Below are 26,876 nucleotides of genomic sequence, written 5' to 3'. Positions count from 1 at the left end.
CAGATTGACTCACACTGGATTACTTCATTTTGTATCATTTCAACCATAAATACATCACAATCAATTTCTAAAAGATAGTATCTTCTGAAAAATGAAGTATCCATTATCACACCTAAAAAAAAATCAATATTAATTACTTAATGTCATCAAATACCCCAACTGTTTCATAAATGTCTTTTTTTTTTAATTTTTAAATGTTTATTTTTAAGAGAGAGAGAGAGAGAGAAAGCGGAGAGAGAGAGAGAGAGAAAGCGAGAGAGAGAGAGAGAGAACACAAGCAGGGGAGGGGCAGAGAGAGAGAGAGAGAGACAGAATCCAAAGCAAGCTCCAGGCTCTGAGCTGTCAGCACAGAGCCTGACGTGGGGCTCGAACCCACGAACCGTGAGATCATGACCTGAACCAAAGTCAGATGCTCAACCGATTGAGCCACCCAGGTGCCCCATAAATGTCTTTTTATAGTTAGTTTGGACAAGGATCCAAACAAGGTATACATTTTATCTGACGTGTCTCAAGTCTATTAGTTCATAGGATTCCCCTCCTTTTCTCTGCAAGTCTTTTGTTACAGGGAATTGGGCTGTTTGTCCTGTAGAATTCCCCACATTGGACTTTTGTGATTTTATTCCTATAGGTGTCAGTTAATGTGTTCCTCTGGCCTCTGTATTTTGTGCAAGCTAGTAGTTCTGACCAGAGATGGGATCAGATTGGGATTCGATCTCTTCGACAAGGATGTCTCCTAAGTAGTGGCCTGGTTTTCCGCATCGTTTCTCAGCATGAAGACGGGTCCGTGAATTCAGGTGTGGGTCCGCCTGACCCGTCCCAGAATGGTCCCCAGCAAGTCTGCATCTGGTCAGTGTAGCGGCCGGAGACCTTTGCCTAGGTCCAGTGCGTCCTTAGGGACTGCAAATGATGCCATTCTTTTTCTTTTAAAATCGGGTTTACGAGACAGAATGCACACAGAATAAAATTTATCCTTTTAAGTAAACAGCGTTAAGAGTTTTGACCAACGTACGAAGTCAATCAAGACGTAGCGCGTTTCTGTCACCCACCAAGGTCTGCCCTTAACCCCTTCCTTCTGTCCCCATGTCCTGGCAACCAGTGATCTGTTTTCGGTCCCTATCGTTCTGGGTTTTCTAGAAGGCCACATCAATGGAATCTTACACTGTGTATGGTTTTGTGTCTGGCTTCCTTCACTTGGCAGGCTCCTGGGATTCAGCCATGCTGTGTGTTATTTCTCGTCCTCTTTATTATCAAGGAGTGTTGAATGTACGGCTAGAACCACGATTTGTTTATCCGTTCATTAGTCAGTAGACATTCCAGTTGTTTCCAGTTTTCATTTACTCATCTATTTATTTTTAAATGTTTACTCATTTCTGAAAGACAGAGAGAGACAGAGCGCGAGCAGGGGGGGCGCAGAGAGAGAGGGAGACACAGAATCCGAAGCAGGCTCCAGGCTCCGAGCTGTCAGCACAGAGCCCGACGCGGGGCTCGAACTCACGATCCATGAGATCACGACCTGAGCCCAAGTTGGACGCTTAACCGACTGAGCCACCCAGGCGCCCCTCGGTTGTTTCCAGTTTTGAGCCATCATGAACAAAAGCGCCATAAACATTACTGTGCGCATTTGTGTGGGTGCCTAAGTTTTCAATTCTCTGGTAATTGGTTAGAAGAAGTCTCTGTGGCGAGTATTTATAAGAAACTGCCAACTATGTTTCGCAATGGCTGTATGATCTTACATTTCTGCCAACCGTGTGTGAGCATTTTAGTTGTGCCACATCCTCGTCTTTATTTGGGACTGTCAGCCTTTTTTAATTTTTATTTTGGATACCTGAGTGCATCCCTAGTGGTGGTAACTAACTGATGTTTTCATTTGCATTTTCCTCCTAACTAATGATTTGAGCATCTTTTTTTTAAATGTTTATTTTTGAAGGAGAGAGACACAGAGTGTGTGTGGGGGAGGGGCAAAGAAAGAGGGAGAGACACCTCTGAAGCAGTGAGCATCTCTTTATATGCTGATTGGCCAACCCTGTATCATTTTCAATGAGGTGTCTGTTCAGATCTTTTGCCTATTTTTAAATTGGATTGTTTGTCTTCTTACTGAGTTGCTAAGAATTCAAATGGTGATCTTATTCTAGCATTCTTTTATATTAAAAAAATTTTTTTAAGTTTATTTGTTTTGAGAGAGAGAGAGAATGTCCAGGAGGGGCAGAGAGGGAGGGAAAGAAGAAAGAATCCCAAGCACTGTCACAGAGTGGAGCCCGACGAGGGGCTCGAACTCACCAACCGTGGGATCACGACCTGCGCCGAAATCAAGAGTCAGTCGCTAAACCGACCCGACTGAACCACCCAGGCACCCCACGATGTCCTTTTACATTTAATAGTTGCAGTTCCACAGGGGAGTTTTCTTTCATCAATGATTTGGTGACCCCGCAGCACAATGTGTACAGGGAACAGGATAAATGTTTTATTCTTCCTCTCTCTTTGCCAATTTTATGGACAATGATTTGGTTCCCCAGCATTCTCCAAACGGGACCGCTAAGTTTCTTGTTGTGATTATCATTATGGCCTTGTGGATCTGAACACAGTTGAGGTACCTCGGTCTTTATAGCTTTATTCTTCTTGGTGATCAAATTACCCCATCTGGCGGGAGGGATTTCAAGTTGTTTCCTGAGTCTTTCGGCCATCACTACAGTAGTCTTCGAGTGTTTCTTTGCTTTCTCGTATGACAAGATTCTCCGGATCCTCGTATACATTCCCTGTCTGTGTAGTAACGGTGTAACCTTGCCCGCAGAGAGGGCGGACTTCTGGGAGGGGATCTCAGTTCTAGGAGGTAATGTCACACACCGGACAGAAATGTCTTTGTCTACAGTGGATCTCAGGATGGGGCAGGCCATGCCTGATGGTCTTAGAGCGCAAGCTGGCCCTGCCAAAAACCCCCAACCATGTGATTTTGGGCGGGAGCTTTGGGTCACGGGGTCTTGGTTAACCCTGGACACCGAGGCCAACCACACGAGCAATCAATCATGCCTAAGTAATGAAATCCCAATAAAAACTCTGCATACCGAGGCCTGGGTGAGCTTCCCTGCTGACGATATTGCCATGCATATTGTCACACCTTAATGCTGACTCTATGGGGAGAGGACAACAGAAGCTTCATGTCTGGAACCCTCTCAGACAATTCCCTTTATGCCCCTTACTTTGGCTGACCTGAATCTGTGTTCTTTCCCTGTAGTAAGCCGTAACTGTGAGTCTCACAGTTTTCTGTGAATTGTAGGGACTCATCAGTGACTTAAGGAAGCTGAGGGTACGTTGGGAACTCCCTAAATTTGCAGGTGGTGTAAGAAGGGAGGGCAGTCTTGGTGACTGTGACCTCTAACTTGCAGTTTGGTGAAGCCCAGACACTGCTTCAGATCTGCAGTCAGTTATCTCTCTAAAGCATGGCTTTGTACTGATATTTCCAATTCGAATTTAGGATTATAGGTTTTTTACTTTGATTTTACATTTGCACCCCTTTGACGCTGGACATCTTGGTATTTAGAGCAGGTAAATATTTGCTTTATCCTGTTACATAGTATTTTCCGAATAACATCATCATATTTTTGACAACATGATGATGGAAAACAATTTAAGATTTCCTGGTAGTTCTTTTCAAAATGTAGTCACATTTCAGATCACGCACAGTAGTTCCTTTATGTGCGGCTAAGTCATTCACTAAATGGCTTTTTAGGTCTATTTGTTTTATTTTGCTTGATTTTTAAGGATTGACTTTTCCCTTTATTTACTTAACTTTTACATTTTACGTAAATCACGTGCATGGTTCTAAGAGTCAAATCTACAGAATGAGGTGTGTTCTGAAGCCTAGTTTTTCTCCTCATTTTTAGATTCGACTCTTTTCTTAATCACCCACAATCCTCCATTGTTGCGGATTTTAAATTCTAGATAAAAGATCTAAACTCAGCATATTTAACACATGAATGCCTATGTTATTGCTAAAGTGAAGCTTAAAAATGCTTAGGACTAAATTCTTAAGGGTAAATTCCTCTTTTGTTTCTAAACTTTAAGTTTTAAAGCTCTATTTTGTATGGAAACTGCAAAGGCAACTTAAGTTCTACCCAGCCGAACTGTCACATAGTCGAAATACTTACGAGTAGAATTTAAAAAATAAATTTCAATTTGCCAAGGGCTAGAATTAAAACAGAGATCCTTGGGGCGCCTGGGTGGCTCAGTCGGTTAAGCGTCACACTCTTGATTTCAGCCCAGGCCATGATCTCACGGTTCAGCTGACGGGATTGAGCCCTACAGAGCCCACTTGGGATTCTGTCTCCCTCTCTCTCTGCTCTTCCCCTGCTCTCTCTCTCAAAATAAATAAAAAGAAACAAAAAAACAAAACAGAGATCCTTAAACAATGAACACTGATACAACATTACTCTCGCATGGCGCCTTTGGGCAGAAGATCTACATATCCACCAGGGATTTGGGATCCAAAGGGATGACGGAGCCTTCACAGATGCTCTCCCTCCATACCCCCAGCCCTCTTCCTCAGGGTCGCAGAGTCCCCAGAGCTGGCCCTCAACAGGGTTCCCACTCTCCTGCTCGCCTCTGGGGGATTTCCTCTACAGCCACAGTTTTACATTCCTTTCACCGGCTACAGATTTACGTATCCACATCTCCAGCCGAGACTTTCTCTTTGCTACTGTTCTGTTTTAAGGAAGATCACTCAAGAACTTACCAACCCATAGGTCCCATCGTTTCTGCTCTCGTTTTGCCACGTTTTGCCTCTTTAAGCAATTCTTCAATTGCTTTCCTGATGGGGAGAAAAATAGAGTTGAGAGGTAGTCACACGACTGAATTCTTAAAAATCAGTTTATTCCACATATATGATCTTGTGGAAAGAACAGCTTTTGAAACATAGAATGCCAAAATGGGGGAGAAGTTTTTTTAGATTAAAAAAAAAAAAAAAAAACATGGCTGACAGTTTTGAGCAGGTAAAAATTAAAAAGAAACTTTGTATATGAAGGGGAAACACAGTGAAAATTAAAGACAAAATGACAAGCTGTATATGTATTTAAAATGTTCAAATGCACTCTTATTCTAAGAAATACTAATGAACTCAACTCTGATAAATATATTTCTACCCATTAGTTAGTAAGAGAGTAGAGAAAGGAGTACTCTTTGCTCGACTAATGGGGACTGAAACTGATAGAACACTTCTTTAGGACAATTTGGCAACATGACAAACAGCCTTCAAAAGAAGACATACCTGCTGACCTAAAAACTCTACTTTATCCTAAGAAAATGGGTACAGTGTATACTGGATAATTTTTATTTCAGATTTCTTTGCATGTATATATTACCCAGGAAAACATTTGGACGGGTGTTATCAAGATGGTAAGAGGAGTGTCTGGGTGATTTTAATTTTTTTTGTTTGCTTTCTGTATTTTCTATTTTTTCTAGAGTGAATCTGTATTATTTGTGCACTTTTAGCAAGATTTTGAAAAAAAAAAACCAGAAAACATACTTATCAATCATATTCTGAGACATTACTCTTTTTATTTTTAACTTATATATAAATATATTATATATATTATAATTATATACATATATATATAATTTACTGTCAAGTTGGCTCACACACAGTATATACAGTGTGCTCTTGGCTTCAGGAGTAGACTCCTGTGATACATCACTTACATACAATGCCCAGTGCTCATCCTAACAAGTGCCCTCCTCAATGCCCATCATCCATTCTCCACGCCCCTCCACCCCCATCAACCCTCAGTTTGTTCTCTGTATTTAAGAGTCTCTTATGGTTCGCCTCCCTCTCTGCAAATAATTTTTTTCCTTCCCTTCCCCCATGGTCTTCTGTTAAGTTTCTCAAGTTCCACATATGAGTGAAAACATACGGTATCCGTCTTTCTCTGACTTATTTCACTTAGCGTAGTACCCTCCAGTTCCATCCACGTTGCTGCAAATGGCAGGGTTTCATTCTTTCTCATTGCCGAGTAGTATTCCATTGTATATATACGTACAAATCTTCTTTATCGATTCATCAGGTTGATGGGCACACGGGCTCTTTCCATAATTTGACTATTATTGATAGCGCCGCTATCAACATTGGGGTGCGTGTGCCCCTAAGAATCAGCGCACCTGTATCCCTTGGATAAATTCCTAGCAGTGCTATTGCTGGGTTGTAGGGTAATTCTATTGTTAGTGTTTTGAGGAACCTCCACACTGTTTTCCAGGGCGGCTGCACCAGTTTGCATTCCCACCAACAGTACAAGAGGGTTCCCGTTTCTCCACATCCTCGCCAGCGTCTGTAGTTTCTTGAGTTGTTCATTTTAGCCACTGAGATCAGTATGAGGTGGTATTTCATTGTGGTTTCGATTTGTGTTTCCCTGATGATGAATGATGTTCAGCATCTTTCCCTGTGTCGGTTGGCCATCTGGAGTCTTCTTTGGAAAAGTGTCTATTCATGTTGAGACATTACTCTTAAGACACTGTAGAAGGTGCTATGGGTAGTAAAATAGGGAGATGATCATCCCTGACTTTAATATTATTTACAATATGTAAGCAGTAAAGTGAAAGAAAAGAGAGGGATAAAGTTGGACACAGATACAGTTCAAAGACAGAACTATACACCTAATCACAAAATTTGGAAACTGGTCATTATACACTGATTCTCTATAAAAATACTTAACCATACTGTTGTAGTACTTTACATAACCCTCAAACGGTGTTAATATTCTGTGAATATTTTATGATGCTTATTTTACCGAAGCAGGCACACGGCTTAAAATAAACAAGTATTATTTAAAAACTTAAAATACAGCAGCCCTCTTGCCTCAACCTTCTCCACCCACTAAAAAAATCCATTTCGACCCTTAAAAAAAAAAGAAATTCTGTTTATCCTGGTATTTATCACCATATTTCTCTTAGGGTGCCGGGAAACTATTTTGCCACCCTCTTGACCTTCAAAAAACACATCTACCTAGTTTTGTATCATTTACATTTTTAATAAACGCTCACCAATAGGGATGGCTTTTATTTTATTTATTTTAAATTTTTTTTTTCAACGTTTTTTTTTTATTTATTTTTGGGACAGAGAGAGACGGAGCATGAACGGGGGAGGGGCAGAGAGAGAGGGAGACACAGAATCGGAAACAGGCTCCAGGCTCCGAGCCATCAGCCCAGAGCCTGACGCGGGGCTCGAACTCACGGACCGCGAGATCGTGACCTGGCTGAAGTCGGACGCTTAACTGACTGCACCACCCAGGCGCCCCAGGGATGGCTTTTAAAAACTGCCTTTTCAGTTAACTCAGCAGCTCGACACTTTCTGCTCCACCCTCGAGAGCCCACTTGACCGGGTCCGTGAAGAACGAAACACTGACCACCTTGTGCGCCCTCTCACCCCCCGGACTCACTCGCTCGGTCAAGATTGTGTTTCACAGTTGAGCCTCATGGCGTCATGAATAGTTAAGTGCATCTGATTACCACGTAGCATCTGTCGGTGGGGAAGACCCTCCTCTGCCCTATGGTCCTTCTAGCTGGACTTAGAATCAAATTGACACGAGACACATTAGTAGGAAAAATATTGAATTTAATAGCATACATAAGGGGAATCCACACAGACATAAAATTTCAAAGACAGTGAGGCAACATGAAGTTCACATGGGAGGGGTAGGGCCTGAGGATACCAAGGGGAGGAAGGCTATTAGCAGGAAGGTGAGAGGAGGGATGTGGAAAATCCTTTCCAGTTTGTCCAGAGTTAGGCAGTTGAGGGGAGTCCGAGAGCTTTTCCTGTGTCTGCTGGGTTTCGATTACTTTTAACTTGAGATCATCTTTATGCCAAAGTGGCCCATCTTGGGGTAGCCTGCCCTTGACCCCTACACAGTACTTCTTCCATCTCTTTAATAATAATAACAATAATGATAATAATAATAATAATAATACATCCTATTGATGTCATCTGAGGGCTTTGTCTCATTCAGTATTTCATGAAAAATGTATCCTATCTAGCTCCAAAGATCCTTTTTCACCTTAATATATGTAAGTTAAAAACTGAAAAGGTAAAAATATTCCAAATACGCCTCCTGCCCCTTCCCATCGGTAAGTGTGGTACTGTATTTTTTTTAAAAAAAATATTTAAAAAATATTTATTTTTTGAAATACATTTTTGTATTACATATTACGTATACGCTTTATATACATGATATATAAAAATACGTGTATATTTCACGTATATTTATTTTTGAGAGAGAGCGCGAGCGAAAGCAGGAGGGGCAGAGAGAGAGGAAGACGGAGAATCCCAAGCAGCTGCACGCGGACAGCAGAGAGGCGCTCGAACTCTCAAGTTTCCAGATCATGACCTGAGTGGAAGTCGGAGGCCTGGCGGACTCAGCCACCCAGGCGCCCCAAGTGTGCTAGTTTCTAAATTAAAAACAGCTGATCATCATACTTAGACCCATCCATGTGTGTGCCCTCTCCTCCTGACAACAGAAAGTTAAACATCTTCAGGGAAAAGGCCTGTTTGGGCCGTTCCCCAATTATGAACAAACCGTGTTATCAGCTGCAAATAAACGAGAATGCATTTTCCCAAAAAAACCCAGGTTAAAATGTTTGCCTGGCTCTCTTGGACCAACCCACAAAAGCCTATCTGGGTCAGAACACGGTTGAGATGCTGTACGTGTTCGGGAAACAATACTCCGTCCAGAACCGTGCAGAGATCCCGAGGGCACATTCTAGGCACCTTCGAGAGGCGGACCCTGATTTTTCTACAGTTTTGACTTCATGTAAAACCATTTCCGGCACCGTCATGAACTTTATCTGCCCCGATTTCTCGGAGATCTGATTTACAACCACGGTCAAAGAGAAAAGCAGCTGTAAGCATGAGAAAGGCTGCTGGGGCAGAAGGAATTCCCCGTGGGCCACACTCAGTCCCCAGCCAGCGTGGGAGGCGGGACCCCACTGCCAGGGCTGGGGTGCGGCCAGCTTGCTGTAATTGGTTTAACAACAGCTGACGTTGGCGTTGGCGTGGAGCTTCGCCTTTGGCCAGGTGCTGTCCCATCTGAACACGACGACATAGTTACAGCAACTAGTTTACAGGTGGGGGAAGTGTCACGCTGCCTAACGTGCCCGAGACGGCCCCTGCTAGTGATCCTGGGGGAGGTGGGTGGGGAGCCTGGGCACTTACTTGGAGAACCGCAGAGGCGGAGGAAGGAAGGACCGCGCACTATTTCGCCCTAGGAATGTTGAGCATGTGCTACCTCCCACCCCCAAATTCTCCTGCCTGGGCTTTCCTTCCAAATAGGCAAAGAAAAGTCCCTAGCAGTCACGTCTGTTGCCCTGAAATAACAACATCATCTTCAAACTCAAAGGGAAAAGACTAGGAAGTCGGGTAGTTTGCCTCACTGCTGACTGTAGCCTTTGGTTTTTCCTGAGACTCTTGCTGACGAATTCTGGGGTAAGGAAACAGTTGAGCCAGCTTCTGTTGAACGTGATCACAGAGGCTTAAATCATCAGAGATGATGATGAAACAGCAACCTCAGGAAACAAGATAGTTATTTAATGAGATGATGACACGTAAGTGAAAGCTGCCTTAAAATACGGGAAAAGCAAACAGCAGGAGAATATGGCAGAACTAAGTACACAGAGAACCCGAGCAAGTAAATAATTTATTCAGACACACGTTTAGTTCTGGGTACTTTTTATACTTAGATTCTTAACATCGCCAAGTTTTCTTTGTAAGACAAATTCATTCTATTAGAATATAAAATTCAACGTGAACAAGAAGTCCAAGAAAGCCAGCTCATTAAGCAGACAGTTTTCTGGGCACGGGAACAAACTAAAATCAATTTTCAACAATCCACGTGGGTATCATCTACACCCGGTTTTCCATCCCAGCTTAGCTTCCTCGGGCCTGCCTATTCATTCCATGAGCCAGCTGGTACATGCTTAAGGAATGTAAACTGATGATAAGAGCAGCTTAAGTAAAACCCAAGCGGGAATGCAAATCTGGTGCAAAATCATCTTAAAGCCCAAAGTCAACAAATTAGTTTTGAGTTATCTGGGTCTATGTTTCTTTTTCCTCACATAAATCAATCTGAGAGTTAAGTCTACCCTATAGAAAGGGTGGCAAGAAAACCAAGGCAACTGAAATGAAACAATAGAAATTGAGGGACACTGGGGCACCTGGATGGCTCAGTCCAACGTCTGACTTCGGCTCAGGTCATGATCTCACGGTTTGTGAGTTCGAGCCCGACGTCCGCCTCTGTGCTGACAGCTCAGAGCCTGGAGCCTGCTTTGGATTCTGTGTCTCCTTCCTCTCTGCCCCTCCCCGTTCATACTTGGTCTCTCTCTTTCTCTCTCTCAAAAATAAAGAAAACATTAAAAAAATTTTTTGGAAAGGAAACAGAGAGGCAAAGTAGGTAAGAACATAAGAAAATGAGATCTTTCGAGGAATAAAATCAGAAAAGCTAACCATCGATTAATTGTTCAAAGAAAAGACAGAGCCAGGCCTCGGGATCTGCATTACACTGTGTCTGGAGAAATGCTGAAGGAAAGTGCTACAGACTGAACATGTGTGTTCCCCCAAATTCATACCCTGATACCCTGATTCCCGGTGTGATGGGACCAGGACGTGATTAGCTCACGAGGGTGGCTTCTTTAGCTCCACAAGTCCTGGGAGAGTATAAGGTGGCTTCTTTGGTGCTGCTAATGTTGTTTCGTGATCTAGGTGCACTCGCTTTATGACTGTTTACCAAGCTGTAAGCTTACGATTTGTGCACTTTTCTGTATGTACAATTACAGTCCAATAAAAACGATTAACCACGAAAAAGGTGCCTTTGATCAACTAACCGTGTAGCAGCTGTTGCATGATGGATGGGAAAGGCAGTTCGAAAAAGGCAATTACGTCGTGGAGGACTACCCGAAGGTCTTGTGTTCAAACAGGCATGACTGTACGATAAACACACGCATTTAGGAAACTGGCACAAACGAGTGAACCGCCCCTGGCCGCCGGTGACTAACACACACCTGACAGGCCCAGCTAATTATCACTGCTGAAGGCCCCCAGTTCATGCTCAGGGTGCTGGGTAAAACTCAAAAGGAACTCGACCATAGCAATCTCAAGGTCTTCCCACGGAGTGGTAAGTTTTGAAGAAAGAAACGGAACAATTTACTGAATCTTCAGGAAGGATTTGATGTCAGACCATAGAACATTCTGATAAAAACAAAAACAAAAAAACAAAACCAGAGACAGAGGACTCGGATCACTGCTGGACATGTGCAAACAGCGGTCTACAGGCTCATGATCAGTCAGCAGTAATTAGCAGTTAGTTGAGTGACCATGTGGATTGGCAGAAGCCAGAGGAAGAACTGGGGGTTCTGTATTATTCAGTGATTTGATTATAGATATAGAGGAAGAAATTCAGGCCAAACTCATTTAATCTCAGAAAACCACATTGGGCGGGTTCCCCTATCAGCTGTCAAGAAAGGTAAGAAAATTCAAACTGTGGAGAAGGTTTTTGAAGATAAAACTCAATAGGAACGTTGAGATCATCTGGGGAAATGAAAAGAATTGTTGGTAGACAAAAGATGGAGGCTGAGGAAGTTAATTCTGTAGATTATGTTAAATGTGGCCAACCTCTATTGAGTACATGCTCTGTGAGATGATTTATACAGTGATCAAGGCCCTTCCCTGTAGAGGCTTATATGAGGGACTGTATATCAAATAAACATCTGTATGTGTACATCAGAAATAAAAATTACTTAGGGGAATGTGGGGAAGGAACCTCAATATATCTTTATTTACAATATAACAGGGAGAGTTCTGAGAAAAGCTGCTTAATTTTTAAAAACAACTTATGTCTGGGGCGCCTGGGTGGCTCAGTCGGTTGAGCTTCCGACTTCGGCTCAGGTCACGATCTCACGGTTTGTGAGTTCGAGCCCCGCGTCCGGCTCTGTGCCGACAGCTCGGAGCCTGGAGCCTGCTTGGGATTCTGTGTCTCCCTCTCTCTCTGCCCTTTCCCTGCTCACGTTGTGTCTTTCTGTCGCTCAAAAATAAACAGACATTAAAAAAAAAAACAACACCAAAAACCCTTATGCCGATAAAATACCAAAGGTCAATGGGGGAGCATGAATTTGAATGCAGGATTAATGAAACTTGGTGATTTCATGGCAACATGGGCCAAAAAATAAGAAAGTGGTAGGTCAAGCAACGCTGGGAAAAATCAAAGATGTGGATTGCTTTTTACTTTGATGATTGTAACCCCACAAGGTTGCCATGAGGATAAAGTAGTTTATTTGGTTCCAAGTGTTCCGATGAGAAGCACAAGACATAGGAGAGGTGCTTTTTGCTTGACTAAACTCCTAGAGGTCAGGGAACTTGTCTTTTGTCATCCCAGTTTCCCCCATGTCTGTCTGGCACATGGTGGGTACTCAGTTAGTTCTGGGGAAAGAATGGGTTCTGGGTGTGAGTGGGACAGGACAACAATGCAAGGATTTACCAGTAAAAACGCTGTATCGGTAGCAGGAAGAGGAGGTGACGGGGGAGGCAGAAGCGGCGGGACAAGGACGGTGAAGACAGCAGTGAGACCGTGCGTCACGGAGCAAAGAAACGTGATGAAAGGAACTGGCGGCCACCTTGGGCCGCGTCCCGCGGGGGCCGGGCGTGAAGAGCAGCGCCCAAGCGCCACAGCCTGGGTGGCGTCGTGTATCAGGTCCGAGTGGGAAACCACAGCCAAGGACTGGGGACGCAGAGGCAGCTGTCAGAATGTGGCACGGCTGGAATTTTTCCCACCAGGATGGAGGTCTTCCCCCCCTCTGGGGCTGCCTGAAAGTCTCAGCCAGCGGTCACTTCTAGAAAACACTTTGCCCTTTGTGTGCCACCAGAAACGAATGACCTTTGTTTGGCTTCTGATGCCATTCTTTTGCGTCCTTTGGAGAACGGGAAAAGCCCGTTTCATTTGTCTGTTACCGCTCTCTAAACCCCATCGCTTAGTGGAGACGCCGACTGCGCTTTGAAATAAAAGTCCTCAGGGTTGGAGTCTGAGCACGCTGACACTGCGATCCTGGGATGTCGCGGTGGGGGGCGGGGGGGGGGGGTACTGGACCGTCCCTGCGAGGCCTCACCAGACGTCCCGTGCCCCACACGGCCAGCCCAACTGCAGCACTCTATCTGCCGTTACGGGCACGGTACGGCTTTGCTCGGGCCACGCTCCCCGTCCGAACTGTTCTGTTCTGCACTCCGGACACATCCTGGTCACCATTCAGATCGCATGTTACCTTCTCTGCAAGACTTTCCTGATCTGCCTGCTTGCTCCATAGCAATGGGTGTTCCCACTCCTTTCTCTGAGGCCCACCGAGGGACAGATAAAGTCGCACAGACGACACTCCTAAATATTTACAGGTTATAAAATAAACTAAAAACCATTCAATAACATATGTTCATTCCTCCTGTGATAAATACACCTTCATTATAATAAAACAATTTTAAAAATGCGCAAAGCTATTTTTTTAAATGACTGAAGGCAAAATACCAGAGATGACAGTATTAACTTACTGCACACATTGATACTTCTGTTTATGAGTTGGTAATATTTGGCTGGGTACAGAAATAAAGACACACATCATTCATACATTATGTATTTATAGTCTAAAATGTATTTTCTCGCCTTGATTTTGGCAAAATCACTCTACTGGTAAAATCCAGATTTTTACATGAATTGTGTTCTCTGAATATAAATTAGATTCTATTATGTTCTAGTAATCTAAAGTATTAAAAAATACATAGCTGCATTGAATGTGGGTAAAATTTTAATATATCTGCCAAAAGGTTAATTACCTTAAATGTCAAAAACTGAAAACCTAAGTTTGGGATGCTGTAAAATTTCCCGGTAAAATACTAAAATGATGAACGAGTCGGTGTCAACCTTCTCATACGCTCTGTATCCACCTGCACATTTACATATGTGCCAAGTATTATGACTTAAATTCCCGATGTTATTCAGCCCCCACATCTACCCCGAGCCTAGTACTATGCTGAGTCACGAGAACCTGCAGACCCATGCACTGAAACCCTCAGACAAGCGGGAAAATGGAAGCTCGGCGCGACGAGGGAACAGTATTTTCTTACGGTATAATCTGCTGCTTTTGTGGCGAGAAGGTTCGACAGGTTCACACGTCTTTTCTGTCCAACCACCTCCGTAGCTCAAATCCCTCCTGTAGGCGAAAGCAGGTTCTGCTTCAGAGTCAACAGCGGTGCGACCCGCGGATTTCCACGTATTCAACAGTTTCCTTTCATTCGACGATACAGCTCAGAACACGAGGCGGGGGGGGGGGTGTTTCTCGGGTTACGAATTGCGCTGAGTGCGATTCACACACCTAGTGACGGCGGGGCCTGTGTGTGCCTGTGATCTATGGGGCTGTCTTCCTGCCCAGGTTCAAGGCAAGCCTCCTTCGCACGTTGATATAATTTAGCATGTAATATGCACCTCTGGGGGGGTGATGAAAGCTAATGGCAACAGTGGCTACATGCCACGTATCTTACGCCACGTATCTTACGCCTAAGCCTCACAACCCCACTGTGTAACTACTGGTTTACTGATCGAGAGGTAAGGAGAAAATAAGGAAAAAAGCCACAAAAGCCAGTAAAGGATGGGGCTGGGGGGTGAACTCTGGGGCCCAAGATCTTGGTTAACCCTTACATCACTGTACTTGAAGGTGTGTTCCCAACCCTCGAGAAGCTCAGTCTAGTGAGAGAGAGGCATTTGAGGGAAGACAGCAACATTTTACTGTATTGATTTGTACTTCTGACAAGAACTGTTGTGGTGAAGGTAACACGCCGGGCCCTTCACCTGGACTTTGATATTCTCCAATCTCCACAGCTCCCATTATAGTTGACTTCTGAGGGTGGGTAGTTATTATAGAGAGATGACCGCTTCAGTTAATAGGGAATATGTGGGCTGACTCTTAGAGGGAAGCCTTATGGCTCAGTTCATAAGACACCTCATCACAGGAATGGCTTCAAAATGACATGACCTCATTTTCAAAGTAGTTAAGTATCTTTTACCATATTTATTCTTCAATCCTGATGCAGGAGCCACCTGCAGAAAATACAGGGGTCCATTTTCAGTTTCTACTGTGAGATCTGATTACATAAGCCCTGGTAAATTTTATATACTACGAAGAAAAGCATCTCTTACTAAAAAAACTTTGTGGGGGTGGGGGTGGGGACACCCCCGGTAAAATATTTCCCAGTAAGATACTAAAATGATGAACGGGTCGGTGTCAACCTTCTCGTACGCTCTGTACGAGGATGAACTTAGAAAGGAATAAACTCTAAAGAAAAAAGCCCATGAATTCTACCATTCCAGGAACGGCAGCATATCTCTTTGATGGGGCAAAGGTTAAGTTCAAAGATACATGCATGCTCTCCTGAAATATTACTAGCGAGAAATAAACCCAGACAGAGAATCTCAAGTCAAAGTTATTTGTGAGCAATCTCAATCAATGAAAGCATTTTGTTATCTCCTTAAGAGAACGGATGCATTGAAGAACAAAACTGACCAAAGGAAAACTGCAAGGAAAAAAAGTGCTTAACGTCTAGAAAGATGGCTATAGAAGGAAGCCAATGAGAGAGCCAAGAAAAGCTAATATGGCAGCTGCTTAAATTTGGTAAAGGAAAGGAAAACCTGGCAGAACGCTACAGAAGCCGAAATATAAAATAAAACTCACTCTCATCAAACAGCCATTCAAAATGCAAAAAAGAAAAAAAAAATCACAACAGTGTACAAAGGAAAAAATCACAGCATAAAGCCTCTAAAGTCTGTCTGCATAGCTTTCTTCAGGGAGGGCTGGCGTTAGGCACGCCGACCTTTGATAATACACGGCATTCCAGAAAAGCCACCTCACCAAGAGCGTGGTCTGTAAATCACTGTCTGAATCCAGGGAGCTCCGCTGCAACACAAGCGACCTGCAGTTCTCTGCAGACTGTCCTGCACAAGGCTTCTGAGCCCCTGGATCTCAGCCCCGAGGACGGCCTAGTCAGCAGAAAGTCTGGTCAGCCCGCGGAAGCTACTTCCCTCAGGGGTGTCAAGGCCGCAGTAAACTGCCCCCTTCTAGGATTAGGAAGCATACTTACGGGCCAAGAGCCAAGGAACAGAAAAACATGAAGACAGAAAGTTCCAGAATGTGTAGGACTTCCTGGTCGTTTCATGCTCTTTAAAAAGGTGCTTTCCTTTGAAAACCCACCTTAGAAACTCTTCTCCTGGAGCAGCCATCTCACGATAAAAAACTGACCTTTCATCCAGGGAATCAGGCGCTTTTTAGGAACTGAACGGGAAGAAGACATACGGAGACGTCTAATTCTTAGAAGTCCAGCGATGCACCAGGAGGTGAGAGGAGGAGAAAGCCTATGCTTCACAGCCATCGACACAGGCTCAGTGACCACCCCGGGGCGCTCAGCGCAAGGCAGAGTCAGGCCTAGAGAGGCCCGAGAAGATGGAGGGCGCGTTGAAGAGAGGGGAACCCCCGGGCGAGGCGTGCTTTCCTCAGGCCGCGTGCACTGCCAGCCCCGGGCCTCATCTTGACCGCCCCATGTTCCCTTGGCTTTCGCACTGGGTATCAAAGAGTGCTTTGAGAGATGTAGCAGTTTCCCCTACAAAACTGGCACAGAGTTCCTGTGTATGTCTACACACAGACAGCATTTTCTACATCAGTAATTAAGTACAAGAATCTCACATAAAAATAATTCACTGAAACCAAGCAGTACGTCCCGGACTCTATAAACCCTCCAGCGTTTCAAGTTTCAGGCTGCCTTTCAGGTGCCAACTAATGTGACAATGAATCGAAGTAGAACAAGGCCATCTTCCAGCCCACGCTCCAATTGAAAAAATCCTTGGTTACTCTGCATACGAGTGCATTGGGGGGAAAAATTCCGGACTAAGGTAGCGGTGAAAAGGAACTAATTAAGCAGGTGGGCACACACGCGAACCTACCCTTGGGAGTGGCGTCCCTCTGAGGTAAACCTTTGTAAGAGGTTCAAGGTACTCAACCTCGATGGCTCACCCAAACAAGTCGGTCCAAACGGCGCAACTGTGCAAACAAGGTCTTACGTGTCCTTCTAAAGCCCCCAGAGAGGCTTCCCTTGTGGCTGCCAGGAGCTGCCGGGTCCTGGTGCAATGCAAAGGGAAATAGGAAAGCACGGTCTGGAGGAAGTGTTTCACGATGCATTCTGCTAGATGTCAAAAAACTGAAAAGCGGACTTGGCCTGTCCCGTTACCGCTGCCGTGCTTTTACGGAGCTGCACCTACGAGAGTCACTGTGTCTGTGACTGAAATACAATCCACCCTTCAGGACGGAGAAACAGCTGTGGTTTAACCGGATGACGCGGGGCTAATGAAGAGGTTAGGACTGTGTTAAAAATGGAATAGGTATCCAACGGAGATGGAGGGGCGCAATCCTGAGAGATATTAACGTGCCGATTACCCAAGCAGCATAATCTGGCCCGTTCCCGATGTCTGATGTACTCGTGGGCTTGTAGAAAAGGGCACTGTGTTTTCAGTAGAAAAGCTCAGAACCGGAATTTCACATCTCACTTGACGCAATCAAAGCCCCAAGTTCACAATTCTCCCTTAGCATTTGCTTGATAGGAAGTGGACCGTATGCTAAACTCCTATATCGATTCCTCAACAGCATTTCCGGAGAGGCCTCAATTCCAAGTATTTACAGGGCTCTTTTTACTATAATATGGAAGGAGAGAAACCGGGATGGAGAGACAGACAGCACGAGCCGGGGAGGGGCAGAGAGAGAGCGAGAGGGAGACAAAGAATCCCAAGCAGGATCTGCACTGCCCAGGCAGAGCCCAAGGTGGGGGCTCGAACCCACGAGGCTGTGAGATTGTGACCTGAGCCGAAACCAAGAGTTGGACGCTTAACCCACTAAGCCATCCAGGCGCCCCTAAGGAACCTATAAATATAATAATATGTTATGAGAACGTAAAGTAAAAGTTTCCCAAATGTTAAGAGTCTAATTTTATTATTTAAAGCCAAGGAAATTATGGCTTAGAGAGGTTAACAACTTGCCTAAAACTAAAGTTATCTTTTTTCTTTTATTGTAAAATTTAACCAAATTCTCAGTATTTCTCACCCTCCCCCCCAACCTAAGATGGCATTTTTCCATCATCCTGGTAGGGATTACCAGGGGACAGACTACAATTAGGATATTTTAGCCCAGGGTCATTGCCTTTAGAGAACAACTCTGCAAAGAGCGGCACTAACACGATCCCGGTGCTACTGCGTGTCTATAATCGTGTTGTAAAACACACACAAGAAGCAAACCCCACCCAGCAATGGCTGATGGGAAACTTGGTCCTGGCCGAATTCAGGAGTGGTAAAACTAGAACTCCCTCGGCCTGGCAAATGTCTCTTCAAGTAATTTACTATGATTGCTCAATCATATAAAACCGAAAACCTACATAAAATTACCTAAATTATTCACTTCAAAGGTTTTGATAGATCAAAACCTTTTAATATGCAAACCCATGTTTTATGTTGGCAACCGGTGGGGTGCAGTGGGAGCCCACTCCACTAGCCAACTGGGTGTTCTTGGGCAAATCATACACCTTCCCTGAGTGTGTTTCTCTCCATAAAATGAGACTAAGCCCTAGCTCACAGATGCACCGTAAGGAATGAAAAAATATGAGAAAGCATAAAGGGCTTTCTTTGTTTTGATCTTTCTTGGGAGGGGCAATGTAGTTCACCTAGGGATTTGAATTTGGCAAAACATTTTTCAATCTCAGTATCTCCTTCTTTAATTTATATTCTGTGAAGAAAAGCTTCCAGAATGTTCATGTTTTTAATCCTGTGTATTATTCTGTTTTGATGATATTATTTATTGGTCCAAATAATAAAGGAAATTATTTATTTACTTTGAGAGAGAGACACACACAGTGGGGGGGGGGGGGGGGGGGAGAGGGAATGAATCCCAAGCCGAACCGCCAGCACGGAGCCTGAGGCAGGGCTCCGAACCGCCAGCACGGAGCCTGAGGCAGGGCTCGAACACATGAACTGCGAGATCATGACCTGAGCTGAGATCAACAGTCAGATGCTTAACCATCTGAGCCACCTGGGCGCCCCAAGGAAATTCTATCTTTCTACAGCCAGAGGAAATTTTGTGTGCACTTGGCAGAGGTAACCAAGTCCTCTGGTGAAACCGAGTGAGATTTTAAAGGGCTAACAGGGAGACGGGCGGAGAACCAGTCAGAAGAGAACTACTTCAAAGGGCCAACGACCCATGAAACACATGATCAGAAACGAATTCTACGAAAGCCCCCTATCTTGTATGTACAAAAAGAAAGCCAGTGGTCTGGTCTGGGTTCTTCAGCTTTTCAAAGAGTTCACTGCGTTCATTCTCGAACTAGGTCTGCTCCAGGCAATACGGGCGGACAGGTTAACATCCCGGTGAACGTGTGCAACATAAGAACACACGTTCAGGATAATTCAAGCTTCAGAGCAGAGTTTCCTACCTGAAAAATCCAGATCGAGTAGAGTTATGAATTAATTGTTCTGTAAACATTCCCTATGCCATCTCTTGGTGCTTTTCAGAGAGGGATTATGCAGTTCTTACTTTCTAGATCTGAATCAAGGACATGTTCAAGTCTCCTTAGGAAAATGACAAAGCCACTAGAACACTGTAAAGAAAAGGATGTGCCCCAGTCCTGCCACTTACTAGCTCGGTGGTCTTGTGATCTTGGTTACCTTATCTGTAAAATAAAGATACTTCTGTTCTTTCAGAGTTCTTACGGGGATCAAATACAATCATATATAAAGTTACTTTGTAACTATAAAGCAGTGAACAAATGTAAGACATTATTTGAAGAAATCTACTCCTGAAATAAGTAAAAATTTAAAAAAAAATAAATTTAAAAAGTGGTTATAAGGTATTGATAGTTATGTGTTAACTAAAACACAAAAGTATTATATAATAGTATCTATAATGTGTATAGCAATTAACAGCATAATACATTATCTCGTGGAGCCTCAGAAGAACCCTTGAAGTTATTGTTCCCTTTCTGTTAGGCAACTAAGGCTTAATTAAGAAGTCTGACTCATCCAAGGTCAACCAGTAAAGGGTACACCTGAGTCTCCCCCAGACCTTTCTGACTCCACCTCCAGAGCCCCGTCAATTAACACACACCCTTATTTTCCTGCGTCTGTGAAGATGTTTTCTACATTTTCAGGACGAGGAAGTGCTGCTTTGGTACAACAGGGATTAAACGACTAGAACGTAAAGATAATGCCAATGAAGTTTAATAATATGGGAAACGGTACTTTCACAAACCAAGTATCAGTAAACCTGTATCTGGATTCTTAACCAGAGACTAACTCTTTGACTCTTTTCATGGTTCAGATCAGCCTCATTTCCATCATGTTGCAGCCTGGACTGGGAAATAAACAAGCACTTGGAAATAAACAAGACAAAACAAGACAGTTTTGTGTCTCGAGTCCAACTCTGGAGCATACGTTCTCACAAAGCTTTGTTATCTTCATATGTACCTGAGGGAGGTTAACACAGGCAACATTACGGACGTAAGAAGCTGAGCCTAAGGAGTCAGGCTGTCCTGGGTCAGACCCACTTACTACCCATATACCCTTGGGCTGCTTACTTCTCCAGGCCTCGGTTTCCTCTTCTATAAATGGGAAAAACTCTCTACCTTGAAGGAGGAGTAAACTGGTTTTCCCATGTGGCTAGGCAAATCGGTCTTCTTACTTTACGGTCACAGTTACGTGTCTGTTTGGCCATCTGCTTCTGGCTAGGGAGAAGCCCAGTTGGCTTCCTCGTGTCCTGGCTTGTTCTGAAGCACACTGCTCTCAGGTGGGGACCAATTTATTAGAACACGAAAACAAAAAGGGAACCCTTGGCTCGCAAGCTGCAAGTCTGGGCAGCCGCGGTGAACGCCTGTGGCACTTCAAGACAGACATTTTCAGCACAGCGTCTAATCAGAAGGCCCCAGAATCTCCGATTTCCTCCATCCACTTAAGAACAAAGAACGATCTTCACCGTGTCAATAAAGAAGCCAACCAACCAACCACAGGTAGCGATTTGTAGAACCAAGTCCGGAAGGCTTCGATGATAACATCTGATGCAGAGTGTGACTCCACTGCATTTACTCTGACACACAAAGAACATGATGGTGACACTCTTTATTCTTCGTTTTCAGGGAATGAAATGGTAATTGATGCTTACATTTTATATTTTAGAGTAATCATTTTTTAATAAAAATCCCGCTAAGTATTCCAAGCCCCAGAATTTATGCGTAAGTATGCAGAACAGAGTAAGCAAGCCAACCAGGATAATAATTTTAGTTGCAGAATCTCCACGATGTGTGATCCTTAACTTGCAGTCTAAGCTCCAATTAAAATGGATTCTGAGATCCCATATAAATTAGCAGGAATGGTGGTGTAGAAATTAAGAGCTGTGGACCAAATGTTCACGAGGATCCAAGGAAAAACTGCCAGAGTCTGCTCATCTTATTGTGGAGCTAATGTGATTTAAAAAAAAAAAAAAAAAGGCACACCAGACGTCCAATTTTAGAATGTCCCATTTATTCTTTGTATAAGAAATAAATATTTGGTCTTTATCTGTTCCTAGCACAGAACTTCTAAAACCCTTGGAATTTCCTAAATGTTGAGGGCAAGAAAGGTATCTTTTGTCATGATGAGCTCCTAGGCTTTCTAAAGATGGGGGCTGGCTAGCCCACCCCCAGCCTTCTGGGGCAGGGAGAGGAGCTGGAGATTAAGCTCAGTCACCAAAGGCTGACGAATGGAGTCTCTGTGAATACCCAAAAGGACAGGGTTCAAAGAGCTTCTGGATTGGTGAACATGTGGAGATGCGAGGAGGGAGAAGGCATGGAAACCCCCCGCCCAACCTACACACCTTATACTACGTACCTCTTCCTCTAGCTGTTCATCTGTATCCTTTATAACAAACTGGTAAACCTAAGTAAATGTTTCTCTGAGTTCTGTGAGCTGTGCTAGCAAAGTAGTTGAACCCAAGTAGGGGTTTATAGGGATGACAGCCCGTAGGTCAGAAGCGCAGGCGATGGTCTGGACTCATGATTGGCGATCTAACTGAGAAGCGGCGGGGCGCACAGTCTGTGGGAGGAAGTCCCAAACCCGTGAGATCAGACCCTGTTTCGGGTAGAGCGTGTCGGAACTGAACTGAGTTCATTGCGCGCTGCTGTTGGAAAACACACACTGGAAGCCTTCGTGCTCTATCAGGCCTATAAAGACTGGGGTTCCCGACACATTTCCATCAAAGCAAAGGAGAAGTCCATTTGCGATGGCAAAACAAAACGTAAGCAACCCTGCATTAATTCACCCTAGAGTTTATTTTTTGAAATAGCGTTCATTTGTGAACTCCCAAACCTGAGACCATGCCGTAGGTATGAAAGGTAGGGCAGGTGTTCACAAAACCAATCGTGGCTGCCTTGAGGGTCAGTTCGCGATAACGTGAGAGCCACCCACTTGCACATGTGGCCTTCCAGAACCAAAGCCCTACCTTCTTAGCCATGTATAACACAATCAGTTGTTTGGGGTTTTTTTAGGTGAGCTCTGCGGACCCACCTGCCACCTGGTATATCTACTTGGTAAGATCGGCTTGGTTCTCACTGTGCAGGCTACCCCTTTGGAACTCTAGCTTTGCCCGAAACGATCACGAGCGTCTTTTGCCTAAATGAACTCCTAGATCTGCATCTTCTCCCTGACAGTCCCAAAGGTTATAGGATATTTTAACCTTTCAAACTAAAATTAAGCTCTTAGAATATTCATTGAAGAAAAATACAGAGTCAGTCTTCTATTTATGCATTTGACAAACAGTTTTTGAGCATCTACTGTGGGCCAGGGTCTATAGACACATCAGTGAGCAGTCAGACCAAACCTGTGCTTCGTGGAGCTTATGTTGTAGTGGCGGTACTTGGGGAATGTGGGGGAGGAATAGACAATATAGAATAAACGCAATCAATAGGTAAATTCTATATGTTTTATAAGACATTAAGCGCCAATACAAAGAGAATGCCGAGGGTAAGAGTGTTGGAGAAGGGGCCACAATTTTAAACAAGGTGTAAGAATTAGAAGAAACGATACCTTTCTTTCAAGAGTTCAGTAATACAAAGGTCAGGAACCAAATGAGATGCACCTTTGCATCCTTAGTATCTAGAACATAGCAGGACTTAAAATGGTAGAAAAAAATGCACATATTTTGTATCTTGCCAAAGCAATCCTATTTGTAATAAAGGCATAGATTCATTAGACAAACCGATCAGGAAAAGGATATAGTATTGCCAGAACAGGATCCCTTAGACTCAAATCCTTTGCATTCCATCTCATAGTATCCAAAACAAAAATCCTACGACTTTGACCCCATTAGAATTCTGTGGACACAAGATCCCAAGGATAATTGGTGTCGCCCTTCCATACTGCTGCTGCTACAAAATAAAAATGTCCTTTGATCCCCTTCAAGTGGGATATATGCTGCCTTTTCTTTCAGACCAATAGGACAAAAGAGAACTGAAGCATGAGCTAAAGGTGGTTAAGGGATGGTAGGATCAAAGCTCTTGGGGATGGAGAGAAGACATTAATGAAATAGATTATAACGCACAACCGCCCTTATTTATTACTTAGGCTAAGATGCCAATCACCTCAGCTCTTCCTCCCATTGAAGCCACAGGACAGGCATGCTTTCTTGCCTCACTCAGGAATTTTTCTTTTTTTCTTTTAAGTAATCTCTCCGCCCAACGTGGGGCTTGAACTCAAGACCCTGAGATCAAGAGTCGCATGCTCTACCAACTGAGCCAGCCAAGCAGCCCAAGAATTTTTTTTCTTGAGGCTTGTTACTGTGGTGGCTTCTCTGAGTGTGTGTCAGCGGACGAGTGTACAAAATAACGTCATTACAAACCCTCAGTTTTTCTCTGCAGTTTTCCCTTTCCTCCCTGTTGCGCCAGTCATAACGGGTGCTGACATTCAGTCATTCGGGGCCATTCGTTTACTGAATATTAACGAATGCGTACACGGGCCTGCCATGGTTTCAAGTGCTGGGGACCCAAAGGCAAAGAGGGACAAAGCCGTTGCCCTCAGGGAGCCTGTATGCAAGTGGAGTTAGACAACAAACAGGTAAATACACAGTACGACGTGAGCTGGTGAGGAGGACCATGCAGAGATGAAGCAAGGTCAGTGGGTAGAAAACGACGGAGGTTGGTCTGTAGGTGCTCTTGCTGTTCTAGAGAAGGCAGTGGTGGGTAAGGATTGTCCTAAGGCTCTCGCCCTCCTGATTTTCACACTCTTGTATAATCCCACCTTCAGCGTGGGCTGGACTTAACAGACTCACTTCTAACAAAGAGAATGGGGCAGAAATGACGAATGTCACTTCCAAGATTAGGGTATAAAAAGACTGCGGCTTCCATCTTGGGTTCGCGCGCTACTTCCTGGCCCCTCCCCTGCTCTGGGGGAAGAGGCCGCGGCAGGAGGCAGCCTCAGGTGAGTGAGCTTGGAGGTCAGTCACCCCCCATTCTGGCCTCCAGGCAACTGCAGCCTGTGAGTCGGGTTCGTCCAGTTAAGCTCCAGCCAGATCCCTGACCCACGGACACTGAGACATGGTTTTAGTTCTCAGCACGAAGTTTTAGGACAATTTGTTACGCAGCATCGGGTAAGTAATACATTGGTCAAGGATGATTCTCTAAGGAAATTACCTTGAAAAGGGATAGGCCATGGGAAGACTTAAGGGAAGACAGTGTAGGAAAATAGGGGGCGAGTGCCAAGGCTCTGACACAGAAAGAAGCAAGGCGGATAAGGAAAGAAGTGAGAAGGCCAGTGAGGTCTGTCACGGGTAACGAGACATAACCAATAGGAGGAAGGCCACTATTCGAATCACCACTAATTGGCTTAAACAATAACCAATAGAACAGTAATAGTAATCGCTAGTATTTGAGTATTTAAGTACACTAGGAACCGTGCTGAGTGCCGTATTTCATTCATTCTTCACAACAACCCTATAAAGTTGGTATTAGCATTAGTCAATTTTACAGATAAGGAAACGGGGGGTCAGGAATCTTAAGACACTTTCCTGCATTCACAAGTTAGAAAATGGTAGAGCCAAGATTTAAACCAGGCCTCCCACTTCAGGGTTCTTACTCTTCCACACAGTACTATTTTGGAAAGAGGCCTCTAGAAAGAAAGCCTCTTTCACTCTTGAAAGAGGATCAAAAACAAAAACAAACAGAAAAACCCAACCCAAACCCCAAGATGTTGTTTAAGCCAACGGTGCAGTCTCCATCTGCTAGACGCTCTAGGAGGTTTGATTTTCTTGTGGAGCTCTTTTAATAGAATTGGTTGAGGCATCATCTACACCATTTTTGAGGTTGGACTCAAGTCCGCATGGCAAACTGAGAAAAGCACACAGGTAGCTTTTCTCTTTGACATACGTTAAATGCCTTACATAACAAACAGGGAACCTACTGAGGGTTTGTATTATTGGATACAATATCAATATATCCTATTTCAAGCAATTTTATGCTTAGCCTGGTTTCTTATTCAGATACCTCATACCAAACCAGATCTGCTATAGAACGTGCTTCCCTTCTGGCTTATTAACCTCTGTCTTGAAGCTTAGAAAAGATTATGGATGCTCCGTCTTAATTTCTTTGTGAAAAGAGGAGAAACACAATTTCTCTTCGCTTTTTATCTGTATTCTATAAATAGGAATGCTGTTTTAAAATATCTTTCTTGAAAGCAATGGCTTTAGCAGACTGATAACCTTCCATACAGGGCTCCACAAATTTGTATTATAGTGCTGCCCTGGGCTAGAGGAAACAAAAATAACAGCAATTTTTTGCTTTTAAGTTGTCACCTGGAAGAAATGAGTGAAATCAGCTTGTTTGACACGTTACTGGTATTATAATAACATTAGTAACTAACGCTAATTGACAGCATACTCTATGGGCCAGATATGCCCTAAGCACTTTCGATAGATTATCTAAATTAATAGTTATATTTCTATATGGCAAGTGTTATTGTTATCTCAATGTTACAGATGAGGAAACTCAGACAGAAAGAGGTCAAATAACTTGTCCAAGGCCACATAGTTAAAGAGTCTTTGGGCCAAGGCCAAGACCCAGGCGGTATGATTCCAAAAATGCAACCTCTTAATTCATCTGCTAAAAGATATTCAGGATCCCGAGCACATCAGTTTCTCCTCCTAAGATATACTTACACACACACACACACACACACACACACACAAAGGAAAAAGGGCCCATTAAAATAAATTCCCCTAATACACATACATATCTAAATGGATATGTATTAGCCAATCTAAAACTTTTACAATATCCTACTGTCCCAGTAACTGAATATTCTTTCCTATAATTATTCTTTACTATATAAGTACATGCACATATAAGTGATATAATTTTAGACACGGATAAAAACTACACACACACACACACACACAAACACACAATGCGGAGAAGTTTATTCCTTTAAAGAGGTTCATAATTTAGCTTTTTCACTGCTGAATCATCTCAGTTTTTAGAAAATTCTGGGTACAGTCTCATTTATCCTTGGTCTCTTTTATTTCTCTGCTCAAACGTCACCTTCTCTGAAAGGCCTTCACTAGCTACTCACTCTCTCACCCTTCCCATCCCTATCCTTCTTTTTCCATTTATACCACTACCTTAAGTCACATCACGTATTTATTTTATGTATCCGCTGTTAAAAAATAAACTGCTTGTGGGTCAGTTTGTTCCCTGCTATATCCCTACTACCTAAACTGTGCATGCATATAGTATGTGCTCAATAATATTTATGGAATGAATGAATGAATGAAAA

The 26,876-nt window shown here is 43.7% G+C and overlaps 1 protein-coding gene across 1 annotated transcript in view; it reads right to left on the bottom strand.

Annotated features, from left to right (window-relative positions):
* The window catches only part of LOC122220268 (protein POLR1D-like), a 47,770-nt gene that overhangs the window by 14,717 nt on the left and 6,177 nt on the right, over positions 1 to 26,876 (bottom strand). Inside the window, exon 2 of the mRNA XM_042939608.1 lies at positions 4,727 to 4,801. Within this exon, the coding sequence (XP_042795542.1) occupies positions 4,727 to 4,801 (75 nt within the window). The remainder of the gene's footprint in view (positions 1 to 4,726; positions 4,802 to 26,876) is intronic.

This window comes from Panthera leo, chromosome A1, assembly GCF_018350215.1.
Source record: "Panthera leo isolate Ple1 chromosome A1, P.leo_Ple1_pat1.1, whole genome shotgun sequence".
Classification (NCBI taxonomy): domain Eukaryota; kingdom Metazoa; phylum Chordata; class Mammalia; order Carnivora; family Felidae; genus Panthera; species Panthera leo.
This window is presented reverse-complemented; position numbering and strand designations above follow the sequence as displayed.